The following is a 17693-nucleotide window of genomic DNA, read 5'->3' on the forward strand; positions in this document are numbered from 1 at the left end:
TACAAACAATAAGCGAAAAAGTCCCCAATTTTTTTTTTAGTCAGATGCTTATTGTGGGCGCAACAGAGCGTACACATTGTACTCACGTGTGAGTATGTGTGTCGTGCGCACGCCGTCTCAAACAAGCAGTTCCCCCACTGAAGCTCTTGACGAAGCGGTGGCCATCATACCGTCTGAAAGCGTTCGATTTTGATCAAATTGAAAACTAGTTTTTGCACGACGTGTTTTACACAAATATAATTGCAACAAATTATTATTAATAATAGGTGGACTACAAACTTTTGTTAATATGAGATTGTTGCAACAAATAAGAAAAATGAAATATTTTTGGAAAAATGCAGATAGACGAAAATTATAAAAACATTAATTACAAAGGCAAGAAATTACAAATAATTACAACGACGAAAAATGTGTTAGTTTAAGCAATTAAAGTCCATATTCATGTCGCTTTTCGACTACAAAATTTACCCAAGGAACACGCCTTAGCTGAAGAGAATTTTATAATGATTTTGTATTATAATAGAAGATTTTTTAATTTTAATATAAGATTATTCAATTTTAACGACAAGTTCAATATCACATACATGCTCACACCTAGGTACAACGTGTACCCTCTGCTGCGCCCACAAGAAGCTCCAAGGGGAAATCTGGTATACGGATGGCTCCAGAGGAGAGGCAGGGTCAGGAGCAGGAGCTTATGACAGTGCGAGGAGGTGGGAAGTGGTGGTCCCGCTTGGGAGACATGCTACTGTCTTATATAGATAATATTACGATCTGTTTGGACAGCCAAGCGACGAAAGAGTGGACCAGCTGGTAAGAATCGGTGCGGCAAGTGAATATATAGGGCCGGAACCGGTACTGGGACTAGCATCTTGCTGCATCGGTCTTGCCATCAAAAGTTGGATCCACACAAAGCACCGAAAATACTGAGAACAGGTCCATGGGGTATAACCTCTCTACAGAGTGCAGGAGATGTGGCAGGGATGATGAAACATACCTTCATGTAATATGCCAGGGCCCGGCGTTATATAGGCTCAGGCATGAAACTCTTGCGTCCCATTTCATGGAATCTAAGGAAGCTACAATGCTGTCGGTGATTGACATACTGAGCTTCATCAAGAGGTATGGGCTCAACTACTAACATCGATGGTTAAGAGTATGGCACAATTGGATTTATAAATTGAGCGCCAGGATAGCTCCATAGTCCGTGATATAACTAACTAATTCGCAGCCGGAGTCTTCCAAAATGTCGATGACTTTACCTCACTTTGCCTATCATTATGCCGTGCGATATTTGAAGACTACCCTGGTACATACTTTTACTTGTTACCCGCCGCCAGAATTGACAATCTACGCCCCACATCAATTTAAATTAAATTCAACGATTCCACGGACGCGCACTGACTTTACCACCACCACATACCTTACGGCGACAAATCTTAAATTAGTAGAAGCGAATTGAAAGCGATTCATTAGTTGCTGATTTCGACTGCGAAACTTCCCCTTTTAAACAAAATTCAATACTTTCTTTGGCTCACGCCCGGTTTAATAAGGGCACAGCTTTTTTGCGCTAAGCCATGGTTTCCGCACACAGACCCGCAACTACTCTTAGCAAAAATGTGTGCAGGCGCTTTTACATTAGAGCGTCCTACAGTGACTCGCCATTTTATATAGTCTGTTCGCTCGCCTAGTTTATAGTCCATGGTGAGTCACTTCAAGAACCTTCGCCACGGCTCGACTCAAACATTAGTCAGGCACACCTACTGTACGTGGTCCGCGCTCAAAATTACTGGCTGCTAGCATGTTGACGGTTTGTATGCTAATTAAGCAGTGGCACGTTGCCATGCGGCTGTGTTGTTTTGATTATATGTCCTTCCTTCGACTTCGTTTGAAAAGGAATATATTGCGTATGTGATCGATTGACGACTGCCTAATCTTGGTGATTTAAAGTGTGGTTGGTTTTGAGAATAATCGTGAACAAAAATTCAGATTCCAATTACCGACCAAAAATAGATAAATATTAAATCTGTTGGCTTTAAGAATTAGAAAATATTATAAAATTATATTGTATTGTTTTTATAGCTTGAATTGGCTCGTAAGAAGATCGCTGAACTAGAGTTGAAAGATCGCAGCTATATTCAACGGTTGTCTGAAATGGAACAACAATTGCACCGTGAAAGTGAACAAGTGGTTTCTTTAAAACCTTTATTGGAACACAAGAATCAGATAGATATTTTAACAAGACACTTAGACAATCTTGTCATAGAGCAAGAGTCTCTTCATCTTGCATTGAGCCGAAAAGTAACTGAAATTAAATATCTTTTTAATTAAAAATAACAGAACGTTATTAGAAATATGAACTTTGCTTTTTTCTGATGATCAACTTAACCATTGAAACCTTTTTAATTCGTTGATTACAGGACGTAGAAATCGAAAACCTGACCAAGGAACTGCAAGAATTACAAGAATTAAATCAGCAGAATTTAAATGCATCTAAACTGGCCACTGCGCTTGAAAGCGAACAACTGGGAGCTTCTCGGGCGGTATCGCAAAACCAACAACTAAAACGTCAGCTTAACGAAATGCAAAATGCATTCGTTTTACTAGTAAGAATTTCTCGCATTTTTAATCATAATTTAAAATGGTAAAATATAGTTAACTTTTTTTTCTCTGTAAGTAGAACTTTAAAAACGTTTGTTGAATTCTTTTCCTTTGCAGTATAAACTGGCCATGGTCAGGCCTATTCGTCATCCGGACTTTTAGCAGAAGATGTTATATCCGTTGAAGCTGAGAAAAGCATTGTAGCTTATGGGTAAAAATAACTAACACCCTGTCACATGAAGCTTCAAGTCAGTTCTCTTATTTTAATCCTTAGTCGACTTATTTTTAGTCCTGAACTTGGCTGACTCTGTAAGGCACATTTTGTATGCCTTGACCAGGAACATAATGACTTGTTTTGATTTGGACTTATTTAATTTCAACAATTCCATTTTCCCATTAAATTTTGACATCGAGACTTATTTCACAATTCTGTGTTTCCCAGGACTTTTGTAGGAGCGGGAATCTCGTTCACTATATACTGTAAAATATATACTGTATACTGTATAACCGTATACTGTAGGCACCCCGCAGAATCTGAGAGCTCTTGGTTCTCTTCACAGGGTTAGCCTGAGGATGATACAATGGTGTGAACGAGCGGTGGATGCCCAACTCTACAGCGAGGTCGTTCACTGCGTTATTGTTAAATTCGGTTCCACTGTCCGAATGTAGCACCTTAGGTGTTCCCCAATTGATGACTACTAATTCTAAGAAAGCTGCATTAATGCTTTCCGCATTGACCTTTCTCAAAAGTTTACCTTTTCGAAGGCTCCTGGACTATTCATTGGGTCATAAGCACTCGCGGTTGGGCGTGTTCAAGTTTATTAAACTGGCATGTTTCACAATTCCTAACGAACAATGTGCTTTCTTTGAACATTCCATGACAATAATAACAAAACGCAGCCCAATGGAGATTCTTCGGAACGACCAGTTTCTAAGCATCAAAGTATTTAATGATGTCCTCTAGTAGCAGATTGTTCCCGTAGTTTAGGAGCTCTCCGTTTACTACTTTCAAACCATGGTACTTCCCGGCTGACTTCAACACAGCCTCACGCCGTCTGACGTACCACTCGTGTTCAAAAGGCGTATTGATGCATTGATCCTTTCGTTTAAAAAATTTCGAAACTATATTCTGGGAGATGCAACGCCCAACAAAGATTCGACTAGCGTATGCAATCATACGCTCTTGCTATTTTTGAACTTGCGTGGTGACCACCCCCGGACCAAAATCACTGGCGTCCGTTTGGACGAAAAATGGTACATTGAATTCGGACATTACGCCAAAACAGGCTATCACACCAAGGCTTCTTTTAGAGTCTTTAATGCCTCTCCCCCCTTCCCCTCCCCCCTAAGAGAAATTATCAATTTTGTTGGCTCACAGATTTGGGCGTAGTCCTGTATGAATCGCATATACCATGACGTAGCCCCTACGAAACATCTGACTTGTATAACTTTTCTGGGTCAGGAATATTCAAGTATGGGGCGGACCTTACCATCTTATTCTAACAACCCATCTTTATTTACGTTTCGTCCCAAAAACTTGACCTCCGTTTGACAGAATTGGCACATTTCTGGGCTGCACGTCAGTCCTGCTTTATTCAAGCGGCGGTGTTGACCTTTTCCACCAACCGTTAAAAGGTTGGTGGAGCCTCGTGAGACCAAACGGCATGCGTTCAAATCTAGAGTTGAGATGCATCGATCGGAATTGAAGTGTTCCAGGATTTCCGCTATAAATGGAATCTAATACGCATCTTTCTTCGACACCTCATTAACCCGTCTAAAATCTATATACAGACGGTATTACCGACCGACTTACGGACCATTACCACCGAGCTGCACGACTCGCTACTTTAAGGCTCAATTAGATCCTGCTCAATCAACAGGTTCGCTTCTTTGATTAACGCGTCACACACTTTCGGTAACCTACGATGATTCCTCTGACGAATCGGAGGGCTCTTACATGTCGATCATATGCTCGACAAATTTCGCGGAGAGTAACTTATCGGGTTTCGCTTTTAATATACACTTCAAAAACTGGTCTAACCTAAGTTTTTCGCTTCATATAATAATGCAATGCCTTTGCAAGTGATAATGCCATGCTCGCCCGCGGGAGCAAACGCAAATTTTATGATTGGCTCGCCAGCCAACCACAACCGCCTATCATGCAAATCGAGAACGAAATCGAACTTTTCGGCAAAATCCATTCCTAGTGCACAAGTATCAGTTAGCCCAAATATATTATAATTTACTGAATGGGTGGTTCTTGAGAAAGTATCCAGCAGACACGCCCCGCTAATGACAGACTGAATAGTGCGATTAGCTATCATGACAACGCCTGCCTTTGAATGGCCGATCTTACAACCACCCAAACTGATAATATGCAATCCCACTGACCCTAGATAACTTCTCGATGCACCATTATCTACCACCCCCTATCTCTATAATGACATAGGGCCTGAAGTTGGTATCAATCCTTAATAGACGTTCAGTTGTGGTGTTAGAAGAATTTTTACTGAGCAGCCCCTCCGTCCCCTGAATATCCGAGAGTTTGGTAAGTCCAACATTCAAAGATGATGATAAATCAGAACGAGAGAGCGATTTCGAAAAATTAGTTGGAAATGAGTTCCCAAATTCAATTAAGTAGCTGAGGTAGGGGGGGGGGGAGGTCTCCCTCCAGACATCAAGAGTTGCTTTGGAATACCCGGAGTGGTGTCAACCCAGAGACGGCTCTCCTTTAGTGATTTCCCTGTCAATGAACTGAATCACAAGTTCGATTGATCTATCCGTGTTTGCCGCAATTATGGTAAAACTTGGTTCATCTTGTTCCATACTTTCTCCAATCGTGGTCAGAGCCACCAGAATTATGACAAGGTGATTCAGTCTTTGATGTTCGGATTTCCAACTCAAGAGAGGAGTTGGAACCGCTTGATGTGGTACCACGGGTATTCTTACCATTTGTACGAGAAAGTTTTGTGTTTTTGGCATAAGCCAATTCAAGAAAGAATGAATCCTCCGACCTAGATGGTAAATAATCTCCTTGATCTCAATTCGGCTTTCTTTCCACTTCTACTGCAAGCAGTGTTACATGATTATAATCAGAAAACTCAAAGCGACCAATAGACCTTTGAACATCAGGCCTGAGATTACGATGGGCCCTGTCCATCGGTTTTTGCATGATAACAGGACTTTAAAAATTGAGGAACAGGAACGGCAAGCATGTGAGGAAATCAGCGTTCTTTTCATCACGACTTTGATAACGTGTGGCGACTTGTTCTTTAAAAAGGCACTGCCATACATGACAATTATAGCGGAACCACTGCAGAGGTAATTTTTCTAGAATTAGTAGAATCCTTATCATCAATTTCTCATCAGTGAAGTCTGAGACCGAACGTACCTCCTCTACCCTTTTTAAGAAATTCTTCGCGCTTGTATCGTTATCCCCAGTGAACGTGATTCTCCAATTTAGAGGGAGGCTAACCTCAACGTAGCCACGAGGTTTTCCCCTGACCATGGTGATGCCCCTGCAAACCTGAGGATTTTATTGTAAACCGGGCAAATATTATCTAGCTCCAAATCCTGCAGAGCGGTGCTTCGGACAGGCTGAGTTCGTATTCGCTACCATTTTGAAGATGGAGTGCACGGACTGTTCTCCCATTTCCTATTTGAATTGGTAAGTGTGTGACAAATACACGCTCGGGAAATAAGAGCGTTATCGGCTACTAAAAACAATCGTGGATCCTCATAATGCACAAGAGAGCTTATAGGAAGTCATGGTACGCCTCCGTAGTGGTTAGGAATGTGTTTGGACACGCGGCGCCCACTAGAACCCAATAGGTTTGATGCCATGTAAAGGGTCGATGTCATCTCCGGCCGTATATAACAGAACACCTAGGGCGTCCTAGTGATTGAAGTATGAGCGCTAGTAGCCCCGGAATACGACGGAAGAGGGTGTGATTCGAGGGGCCTAATACTTACTTTTCCCGCAGTGTTAGAAGTGGGATATTTAAATAATCTCCGAGCGGCACCTAGACATTCGCCGATGGGATCCGCCTCGCTACCAACGCGTGACGGGACTCCAAGCGTGTGGAGTCAAACTTGTCCCGTAACTTCATTGATGGCCTTCTGTAACTCAACTGACCGATACCTGTCGCTTAAGCCCATTCCGAATCGTAGTCCGGCGGTTGAGGCGCTTGTCGTCCCTAAACTGTCCTTTTTTGGGACCGTATAGCCCAAGTCCGTAGGACATCCAAGGACCCTGATAGGTTAGGAGCCCTTTTGCCAAGTATAATCAATTAAACCAATTTTAACATTTAATTCTGCTGATTCTTATCATGCACATCTGCAAGGTTATTAAAATTTATTACAATCCTGGCCGAGTACTCAAATTCTGGTGAATTGAGTTTAAAACCTATGAAAAATGGGTTTTTTTATTAACACCCACGATCGTTGGAACACTACTACTGTTCCAGTAGTTAGATTCCAGTCCAATGCTTATTTAGGGTTATGTAAACAATTTATCAGGCCAAATAATTTGCTGTTAGTTGAAGGCTATTATCGCTTTGAATGCTTGGAGAAACTCCGTTCCCAATACACAGCTGTCACTCAAATTTTCATAAACTAAAAATTCTAGTTCCGCTGTTCGATTTGCAACCGCGAGATATCCAAAATATGTGTTACTTCAGATTGCTGTATTTTCTCCAGATACTTGGCATGTAATAACATTATTTTATATTCCAAATCATAATGTCTCTCCAGTATACAACGTGTGTGAGAAGAGGAAAAAATTGATTTGGAATTATATAATTACAAAAATTTCATTTCGCCATGAAATTTTTATATCAAAACTTGTTTTATAATTTGAAGCCGAAGTCCGACAAGCGGACTTCCGAATGTTCAATATATTTTGATATAATCCATTTTTATCATTGTTCTGAATTGATCTTTAATAAAGAATTCCATTCAATCATAATTCATCCTGACTGTGCTTCGTACTCTCTGCCAGCGTTATTCAAGGCCTGTAAGTTTTTTGCCACTTTTAAGCCCTTTTTTAACTTTTGGAATATTTTCTAATTTAAATTGAAGAATCTTGGATAACCCATCTATAATTTAATTGCCTCATGGGCGCCAGGTAGGTTTTAAAAAATTACCAAAAGTATTTTTATGATTTAATTCCATTTGAGAAAAACTTGCAATTCAATTTTATTTTCGAAAAAAAGTTATTTGTTTTAAAGATGCTTAGCGAATTTACTTAAGTCATAGAGGCGGCTTGCTAGGTCGATAGATGGGGGGGGGGAGTTAATAATAACACAGGTGTGAGGGCAAGTCAAGAATAACGTCAATTTGTGATAAGAGTTTATAATGATGGTATTATTTAATCGCAAGTTGTGCCGATAGGCATTGGTGAGGTCATTTTAGAGAGTTTTCTTTAAGGTGGCTTGAGTGACAAACTTAGATTAATTAAACGATTTTTATTTTTTCCCGAGGTGTGGGACAGTGGGAGGAAAAACATTTTTTCGTTCAAAAATGTCCAGACACTTCAATCTTGGTGCGATTAAAATTTTTAAAAAATTAAAGTTAATTAAATTCTGAAGACCTTGGCGCTCAGAACATCGTTTTAAATGAATGCTTAGGGACTTATAGGATACCAATAATTTCTTTATTATTATATTTATATTTTATAGAAAAATTTGATGAACCAATTGACAATAGTCTTATTATCGGTAAAATTTCTAGGTATTGCTAAAAGTGCTGCATATTAATGTAGGATTGACATTTAATTACAAAACTAATTTGAAAGTCTTCTATTCCTCAATTTTTAATTTTAAAAAATTACTTTTTGCTACGTGAAACTGCCGAAATTAAAAATTTTGTATCTTATTTTTTTATAAATATTCATATTTTTACATTTTACCAAATAATATCAAAGATATATTATTTTCAGGAATATCTGTAGCCATCGCCATGTGAAAGGGCCTAAATTTTGAATCGGTTTAGAAAATTTGAAGTTATTATATTTTATCAAAGATTATTAAATATTTATTATTTCAAGGAAAACCTCAAGATGTTCTGGCGATTGAAGGAAATTATAATTTAAAAAAATCTCAAACTTAAATGTTTTGCCACAAGAATTGTTTATAACAATGGTTATTATAAACCTTTAGATTAGTTTTGTAATTAAATGTCATTCCTACATTAATATGAAGCACTTTTAGCAAACAAAATATTTTTTACCGACAATAAGACTGTTTGTCAATTCGTTCGTCAAATTTTTGTGTAACAAATAAATGGAATAATAAACGAATTATTTGTATTTCATGAGTCTATAAACATTTATTTCAGACAATATAAAGTTTTCCGGACCAGTTATTAAAGCGTAAAAAAATTTTATGTACAAAATTTCAATTTTTCCATACTTTGAATTGAAAAATGATTGATAAACAAATAGAGAAGACAAGTTCCACCTGCTCCGGTGCGGGCTCTTTCTGCATCCCTACTCACCCTGCGTCGATATCGGCTTGGACCAAAGCCGCGTAGTCCACTGCCCCTTTCAGGAGTGGGCGAACCGTCACCGAACGTCTTCCATTTATTTATTTATTTAAGTAAAGTAGAGGCAGTGAAAAATTTCTCATTAAAGGAAGGTCAGCTACGTTAATCGGAAGTTTGGGATTCCTCGTGGATCCTCGTGTCCTTATCATGAGACTTAAGTCCTAGGAATTTGAGTTCAGTTGTTGAGTTTGCTGGTGTTTTTAAACCGAAGGACACGAGGACCTGACCGAGAATCCAAGGTCTCCGGTCCTTTATAACCTATTATGTTTTCTGTGTCGGTTGAAAGAATTAGTAATTTTCTATGTCGATTGCGGTATCGCCATTTCAATCCCAGTTATCAGCCTACTCGGCGTCATTTCCGTACTATTGACTCCGTTTTAGCCCTGCAGCTAACGTAAATTCTGTCTCGTGGTTTCAACAATGGCTATTAAAATTTTCTTTTCTCTTTGTGTATGGTTTTTAAAATGATTATTACGAAATTGTGGCCTGCAGCTAAAATGTGCTTATATAAATCTGATATTAAGTTGGCCTACTGACATAGATGTATTCAGTTCTTTCCTTTGTCCTATCTTTTCGCCAGGTTAGGCGTTGCCATGAGCTATCGCGAAATGTGAATCGCTATCGACTCCCCTTTTCCCCCTTTTAAAAACGTAAATATTTCCCCACTTGGCTTTGCCTGTCTGACAATACCAAATTGTCTTAACAAGAACAACATTCTCTGTTTTCTCAATCAAAAATTGTACACGCCAATATTATTACATGCTGCATTTATTTATTTACGAACAGAATGGCGGTATCGTTGGCATCCCGAATTTTTCTTATAAGGCTAATCTATTCCCTCTACTAACATGTTTAACGAAAGGACTAAATAGTCTGAGATCCCATCTGGTGTGTCTGAACGCAATTAAATCTGTACCACATTGTAGGGGGCAATTAGTGCTTTCAGGAAATGTTTGACTGCCACCCTCCACCTTCTCAAGAACCCCCAACAGGTAGTCCTAAAGGGCGTGATTGCAGGTAACTTTCAGTGTATGCTAAGGAACGCGATGCGACTTAAACTAAATGATAGTTGAAAGCCCTCTGTACACGAAAAACTCATCCTGCCAAGGCTGAAAGTAACAGAAATATGCCGCAGACGTATTTCTTTGCCAAATTTATTTGCTTTCGCTGCAATATTGTAGACGGGAGGCTACCGTAAGAAGAGGCTTAATCTTCGTTCTGGGCGAGGGCTGCTGTGTGGGTGCGGTGCGGCGGGGAAGACGACTGAGCCTCCAAATTCCGTCAGTAGGTGGCAATCACTTGTGAATGGATAGACCCTTTTCAACAACACCATCATGCTGTGAGTATACAGTAGCAATGTTATTCAATGGGCCTCGAGGCACGTTTGTACTCAGTCATTTAATTTTAAGCCAAAATATATCAATGTTCAATTAAAATGCAATTGCTGATATTTCAAGCAAAAAATATTTTAATTTGAAATAAAAAACAGTTAAGTTCAACTAAAAACGGAAAAATCTGCAAGAAAATAGTTGCATCCTAAATCAAAACAGAGTTGTTGTGAACTGAATAGTTGAATTTTCAAGAAATAATGGAATGGTGTCATTCTTAGTTAAAAAAATAATTTTCAAATTAAAAAACGGATTTCCCACAAAATAGCTAAATTTTGAATCCAGCGGATACATTTTAAACTAAAATTAGGAATCTTAAGAAACATTCATTTTCAACTAAACAGTTGAACACGCAACCCAAAAGATGATATTTGAACCAAGAAGATTTATTTCATAAGAGTGAAATAGTTTAAATTCCAACTAAACACATTATTTTTAATGTTCTATCAAAAAACTCAATTTTATAACAAAATACATGTATTGAAAAAAAGAAAGTGACAAGGTAAAACAACGAATTATATATAAAATATTTGAATGTTAACCTAAATTTGGAATTGTCAAAGAAAAATATACATTTTGAACTAAAAAGTTTGTTTTCAACGAAATAGTTCAAATTTTAACCAAATTGTCAAATTTTTAAGTAAAAAGACGATTTTCATAAAAAACAATGCAATGTCAAACTAAAATGATAAATATTCAACAAAATATTTTCTATGAATGTTTCAAATTTAAACAAAGTAGTTGATTTTCTATACAAAAATTACGAACTCTCTAAAAAAAAATATAATACTTGTTATCTCCACTAAATAAGTTTGAATTTGAAATAAAAGATCAACTCAACTAAGAACGAGGAATTTTTAAGAAAATAGTTGAATACTGAAGTAAAGCAGATTAATTTTCAACCAAATCGTTTAAATCACAACCAAAATGGCATAATGACAGTTTTAGTTGAAAAAATATTTCTAAATCGAAGAAAAAAAATTGTTAATGTAGAAAGCACTTCTCGCAGAACAGTTTTAAAAAATCTTACCTGTTCTGGTGCATTAGTTTCACTTTTTCCATCTGCCCGCACGTGTACATTTTCAGGTGCACCAGCAACCTCATTACTTCGACAAGATGCTTCGATTTCCTAAAAGTAGTCAGGAGATTATGTCTGATCATGACACATATGCATTATTGAAGGATAAATATTTATAACCCTTAGGAATAGTTTTTTTTTTTACTTACATCACTATTATCTTGTAAAAAGGCTTCAAAGTCATCTCTGTCTTTTTGTTTTATTACTGTCACTTTTCCGTGGCAAACACGATGATATCCATAAACATTGAGTGCCTCTTCACTTAAATATACATCGCCGTATTTGTAGTTCTTTTTTCCGAAAAGCAAGCATCTGAAGACACTTCTGAAAGGATTCATCACTGAATTGCACTAACTTTCCGTCACTTTCTCACAAATATAACACTTTATTTTAACTTTTACGCCAAGTGGACACCGAAGTAGACAAGACTAGACTAAATAGCGGAACTAAATACCGTAACTAAACACCGTAAACCGAAACCCTTACAAGCCTTCCCCGCTGCACCGCACTCACGCAGCAGCCCTAGCCCAAAACGAAAATGAAGCTTCTTCTCACGGTAGCCTCCCGTCTACAATATTGCAGCGAAAACAAATAAATTCGGCAAAAAAATACGTTTGCGGCATATTTCTGTTACCTTGAGTCTTGGCAGGATGAGTTTTTCGTGTACAGAGGGCTTTCAGCTTTCGTTTAGTTTTTGTCTTATCGCGTTCCTTAGCATACACTGAAAGTTACCTGCAATCACGCCCTTTAGGACTGTCTGTTGGGGGTTCTTGAGAAGGTGAAGGGTGGCAGTCGAACATTTTCTGAAAGCACTAATTGCCCCCTACAATGTGGTACAGATTTCATTGCGTTCAGACACACCAGGTGATTATTGAATGAATTTGCCGCTAAAAGTCCAATTTTATCGCACCTTTGACCGACTTGGAACTGGCAGGCGGGCAGTTTCTTAATCGTCTACGTGTCAGCTTTCATTTACACTAACTTTTATCACGATCAGTCTTTACCTTCGAAAAAACGCAGTGGGATTTTGTAGTAGAAGCCATGCCGGGCACAAGCCTGACCAACGCCTAGTTGATTGCGCTTTAAGTATCCGGTTGGCACACGTACGCCTGGCTCCCAACACCCTTATAAAAAAAATCACCTTTTTCACTTTGAGTTTTTTATGATAGGCGTGGCATAGTAAAAGTTAATTTTCCCCGAATGCACGTTTAAAATATAGAACCGCGTTAAATCACATGTATGGCCACGTCTAACAACCTTGAGATGGGTGGTAACAAGGAACAATGGAATCACAACGACATGCAGACTAAACCTTCGTATATATTGAGGACATGAAGCGACCCAAGGATGATAGGTAGATACAAGTTTCTCAAGTTTCTAGATGTCTAATAAGACTATACCCAGAAGCTCAGGTTCCTTGGGAACGCCAATAATCTTTCCTTTTTTTACATGAATTTTGGCACACTTGTCCAGTCCAAAGTCCGTACTAATATCTCCTGTATACTTCTTGACAATATTTAAAGCACTCTGAAGTTTGGTTTTTTCAAATGCATATATCTTTAGGTCATCCATAAAAAATACATGAGTGCCTTATGCTCGCGACGATTAGTCTCGCCTTAGAGCTGCCTAGAAGAATTTCGTAGTGCTGGTTAGACCAGTTGCCTTTTTTCAGTAAAAGTAAAATGCGTCCTAACACCAGCTGCTGCAAAATAGGTGTTTTCGACTTTTAATATGACGTGAGTATGCGAGCTAGATGTTCTTCGTACCCCTAATTGCTTTTATCACCTTTTCGGCAGTGATTGATGGACATTCCTTCTCGGATGTTACAAGGTTGTCACAAAACTTAGTAACAGTATCTCCTTTCAACTTTCAAAATAAAGTGACTTTATGGTTTTCTATAAAAATATTCATTTATTCCTCAATATTTATGTTGTCCCCTTCAAAGCAATCCCTCTCAGATATAGTACACTTGCGCCAACGCTTTTTCCAATCATCGAAGCACTTCTGATAATCATTTTGTGGTATAGCCTTCAGTTCTTTCAGCGATGCAGCTTTATCTCCTCAATCGTTGAAAATCGATGTCCTTTCATGGGTCTCTTCAGTGTTGGGAAAAGAAAAAAGTCACTGGGGGCCAAATCCGGTGAATATGGAGGCTGAGGCATGACTGTGGTGCTGCTTTTGGTCAGAAAATCTTTCGCAAGCAACGATGAATGAGCAGGTGCATTGTCGTGATGCAAAAGCCACGAATTGTTTTTCCAAAGTTCCTGACGTTTTTTGCGTATCGCCTCTCGCAAACGGCGCATAACTTGAAGGTAATACTCCTTATTGACCGTACGACCTTGTGGTAAGAATTCCTGATGCACTACGCCATGGTAATCAAAGAAGACAGTTAGCAAAACCTTCACATTTGATCGAACTTGACGTGCTTTTTTCGGTCTTGGAGGCTCAGGATGCTTCCACTGAGACAATTGGGCTTTAGTTTCGACGTCATAAACATATACCCACGATTCATCCCCAGTTATCACCCTTTTGAGAAAATCAGGATCATTATTGACTTCATTCAAAATCTCCTGAGCGATGGTCATGCGATGGATCTTTTGATCAAAATTAAACAGTTTTGGAACAAATTTCGCTGACACACGTCTCATGCTCAAAACGTCCGAAAAGATAGCATGGCATGAGCCAACCGATATGCCAACATCTTTAGCAACTTCTCTGATGGTAATTCGGCCTTCTTGGAACAGTTTGTACCACTTATAAACATTTTTCTTTCTCAGAGTAGACTCACCGTATGCAACTGTCAACGTTTCAAAAGTTTTAGAGCACTGGATTCCATTTTCACACAAAATTTAATGCAAACTCTTTGCTCCATTTTTTTCGAAAGAAGAAAATCGCTGAGCACACCAAACCCTTCTAACCTGTTACGCCTCTGCCAGAAAAACAACACAAGCTATATAGTCAAAACTGTGAACATATGATTGTGACGAGTGCACCAATACAACAAAACAAAAAATTTAAAACTTCAATGTACGTAGCTCGCGAAAATTGAAAATTCACCTTACTTTTTTAACACACCTCGTATGCCTCTTTCCAAAAACTCTCTACCTCGTTGGGTTAGGGTCGATTCTTGACAGAAACAGGAGAAACGCTGAAGAGGCGCGATGGGTCAGTAAGAAACTGTTGATTCTCCCTGATCTGTCTTGCACGACCAATCTTCCTGTTCAGTTTATGCAAGCGTTATTAGGAGGAACGTGCGTGATAATGTTCTTCCTAGTCCTCAAATCACTATCATCTCTCAGAATGTGCCTGATTTCCTGGGTTGGTCTTACCGTGGCTTTCTCATCTTCGTCTGTAGCTTTTTCAAGTAGCTTTTGGGAAAACGCTTGGCGCACATATCCAGTTTTGCAGAGGTAGGCGCGTTCATTTCGAAATGAATGATGCTAAACGTGCTGAAGCTCTGGATATTTCTGGCACCACAGAGTGTGCATACGCGTCATAAATCCTTCATCAAGAGGGATAATGCTGGTATCGTAGCAGTTTAGTTACTCACCCTTGAGTTGATTCGTTCACTCAATGCGTGCGTTTCGTCTGTTCGTCGTCGTATTTCCATGTACATTATTTTCATCACCACGAACTTTAGGGTCCTTGCAGAGCCCTTGTAGAGCCTCGCATGCATAAGGCTGCTTGCTTGGAACGGTCGCCCGGTATTCGAGAGTCACCGTGTAACACACATCGCCCAGAGGCTATTCATCATTTGGTACGATTGTTACGCCTCCAATAAGGGGTTATTTCTTCGGAAATATCGGTGGACAATTGTCCGCGACTGCTTATTAATTATAGTTACGATATTCCGCAGACACTCCTGGTACAGAGACCCTCTGTCCGCAACCGGAGGACGGTTGCGGTCGTTTTATCATAGATCTATCATAGGCCAGATCTAACGATCGTGAGTTGGGTTGTCACAGGGCTCAAAGCGATCCAAAGATGACAGGTTTCATAATCCATCTCGCAAGAGCCTTGTCATATTTTTGGCATGCTGGTATGGCTTTTAGGTTACGAAGCAGTAATAGCTTTGCACCTCCGGGAGCACCGATCACAAGAACTAAAGATCTATGTTTCTGGCAAAAGCAAATTTCAGATTGTTTTAAATATTGTCAAACAGTACACAGGAGAGATTGGTATAGGCTTTGGATTGGACAAGTTTGCCAAAACATTTCCCGAAACATTTAGTCTTCAAATCCATCGGCGTTGAACAAGGTATCTGCGACCAACATGCTCGCCGTGCCAGTTCTACTCTATTTGTTGTGGGTGGTTCAATGGACGAAGAACGAACTTAAGGACCTTGCCTATTCGGAGACTGGCGTGTGTAACTGAAAGTCTCCACTATAAAAGATACCCGAGAAGTTATTCAAATAAAATAGATGCTGATTCTACATGGTAACAAAAATAATATAAATCATGTTTTATTTTTAAAGATTAAATGAGTCATTTATTATTATACGGAGAAAAAAGATAAAGTGCCACACTTGACAGATTATAGTCAAAGACAAATGAAAACACGTTTTTAAGAATACAGAATCACAAAAATTTTACATTAGAATTTAAAAAAAAGCAATTCACAAAATTTTAGTTTCACTTAAGAGAATGGTTTGGCGAGTGAATTCCGCCCTGGAGCAAACACAGACGTTTTAATGAATCCTTGTCTACTGACGCCATTTGGAGCTCAAACGAAAATGTCCGGATACTTAACAAAAAGAATAAATAAAAACAGCTAATGCCGCCCACGTTACCAGAAGTCCTGAGTATAACTGGTTTCTGGAATAGCAGCACGTTGCTCAAAATTCACAATCTAGAGAAAAAATCAAATTGAATTTATCTACTACTCTTTGGCAAAAACTCTACAGAGTTACAAAAGAAAATCACAGAAAGATTTCTTCACACGAGCCTGAAACAACGAAAGGCCACGAGCTTACTTCACTTTTCAATACGTAGGCCGCCCAAACTCTCCCCTCCTTCACAGGTGGTCAAGATTTGTCTTCTGCGTTGTCGCAGTGTCATGGCGTATGGAGATAGATTTCGGGACCGTTATGCCCAAGAGATGGTGATAGTAGTTCTGCAAGAAAATCCAGGGCGGTGAGATTTGAATCTCACCAGTTACAGGATTTGGAATGCGGGAATCTCATCTACATTCCACCTCCGGTGAACAGCCCACAGTTGCACCTGTGCTTGTGTGACTTCAACCCGCCTCGCTTTCCGTCGTACGTAACGCCGATCCTTGATGATGAATGATCCTCCAGAGAAAACTACTCCTTTCTCTATTCTCCTCCCCCACACAAAAATCGGAGAATGTCATGAGGGCTTAATTCAGGTCTAGAGGGTTTCGTTTTTGCGTATCACGACGTTTTAATTTTCACCTTTGTATACCGCGACCGCATTTTACATCAATAAGTTCCCAGCGATAGTTGCAGAGCGTGTCATGCACATTCTGAGTATCTGCACAATGATAATGCGGCCCTAACAGCCCTACTCTGCCGAACGCTCCGAGGAAGATAGAGTTAAATGTCTATAACGAGAAGCACCAAATTTTCTGTAAATGCAATTTTCGGATAGCCGTCACCGATGCACACTCGAGGCCTGACATACTTTAAGACTTCGAGAAACGAACTATATTCGTGATTAAATTCTCAGCTCCTTGTGATTGGTGCTCTCGGACGTGCGAAGCTAGCACTGGTTCGTCACTATAAAGCTATAACTCTTGACTGAAGAAAATTTATCTCACCTTTTTTTCTCACAATCTTGACTGACCCGTAACTGCGTGGTAAATAGTTTTATTAGCCGGGGACGGAGGGCCGCAGACTCTTCCTGGACCTAAATGTCGCCTAGAATAGAAAGGGAATTCTAAAGATCTAAACTCTGAAGTCTTGAGAATATTTTCTCTGGTTTCGCTTATTATCTGTTAAGAAATTATGGGGAAACGAGTAATCTAGATATTCCACACACATCGATAAGTTCATAGATGCTGCGCATGCACGTGTTTGAGTGCATGTATGTATGTATGTATAAAATGATGAATTAATTATGCA

General features: G+C 39.2%; 1 protein-coding gene across 6 annotated transcripts in view; it reads left to right on the forward strand.

Annotated features, from left to right (window-relative positions):
* Positions 1-17693, forward strand: part of LOC117179664 (golgin subfamily A member 2) — a 167512-nt gene that overhangs the window by 89953 nt on the left and 59866 nt on the right. For 5 of the 6 annotated variants that reach the window (XM_033371679.1, XM_033371677.1, XM_033371678.1 and 2 more), the window contains 2 exons: positions 2083-2301; positions 2421-2606. The exons of the other annotated variant lie outside the window; for it this stretch is intronic. In XM_033371679.1, coding sequence (XP_033227570.1) covers positions 2083-2301; positions 2421-2606 — 405 coding nt within the window. The remainder of the gene's footprint in view (positions 1-2082; positions 2302-2420; positions 2607-17693) is intronic. 6 annotated transcript variants of the gene reach the window in all.

The sequence above is a fragment of the Belonocnema kinseyi genome, chromosome 9 (genome assembly GCF_010883055.1).
Source record: "Belonocnema kinseyi isolate 2016_QV_RU_SX_M_011 chromosome 9, B_treatae_v1, whole genome shotgun sequence".
Taxonomy (NCBI): Eukaryota; Metazoa; Arthropoda; class Insecta; order Hymenoptera; family Cynipidae; genus Belonocnema; species Belonocnema kinseyi.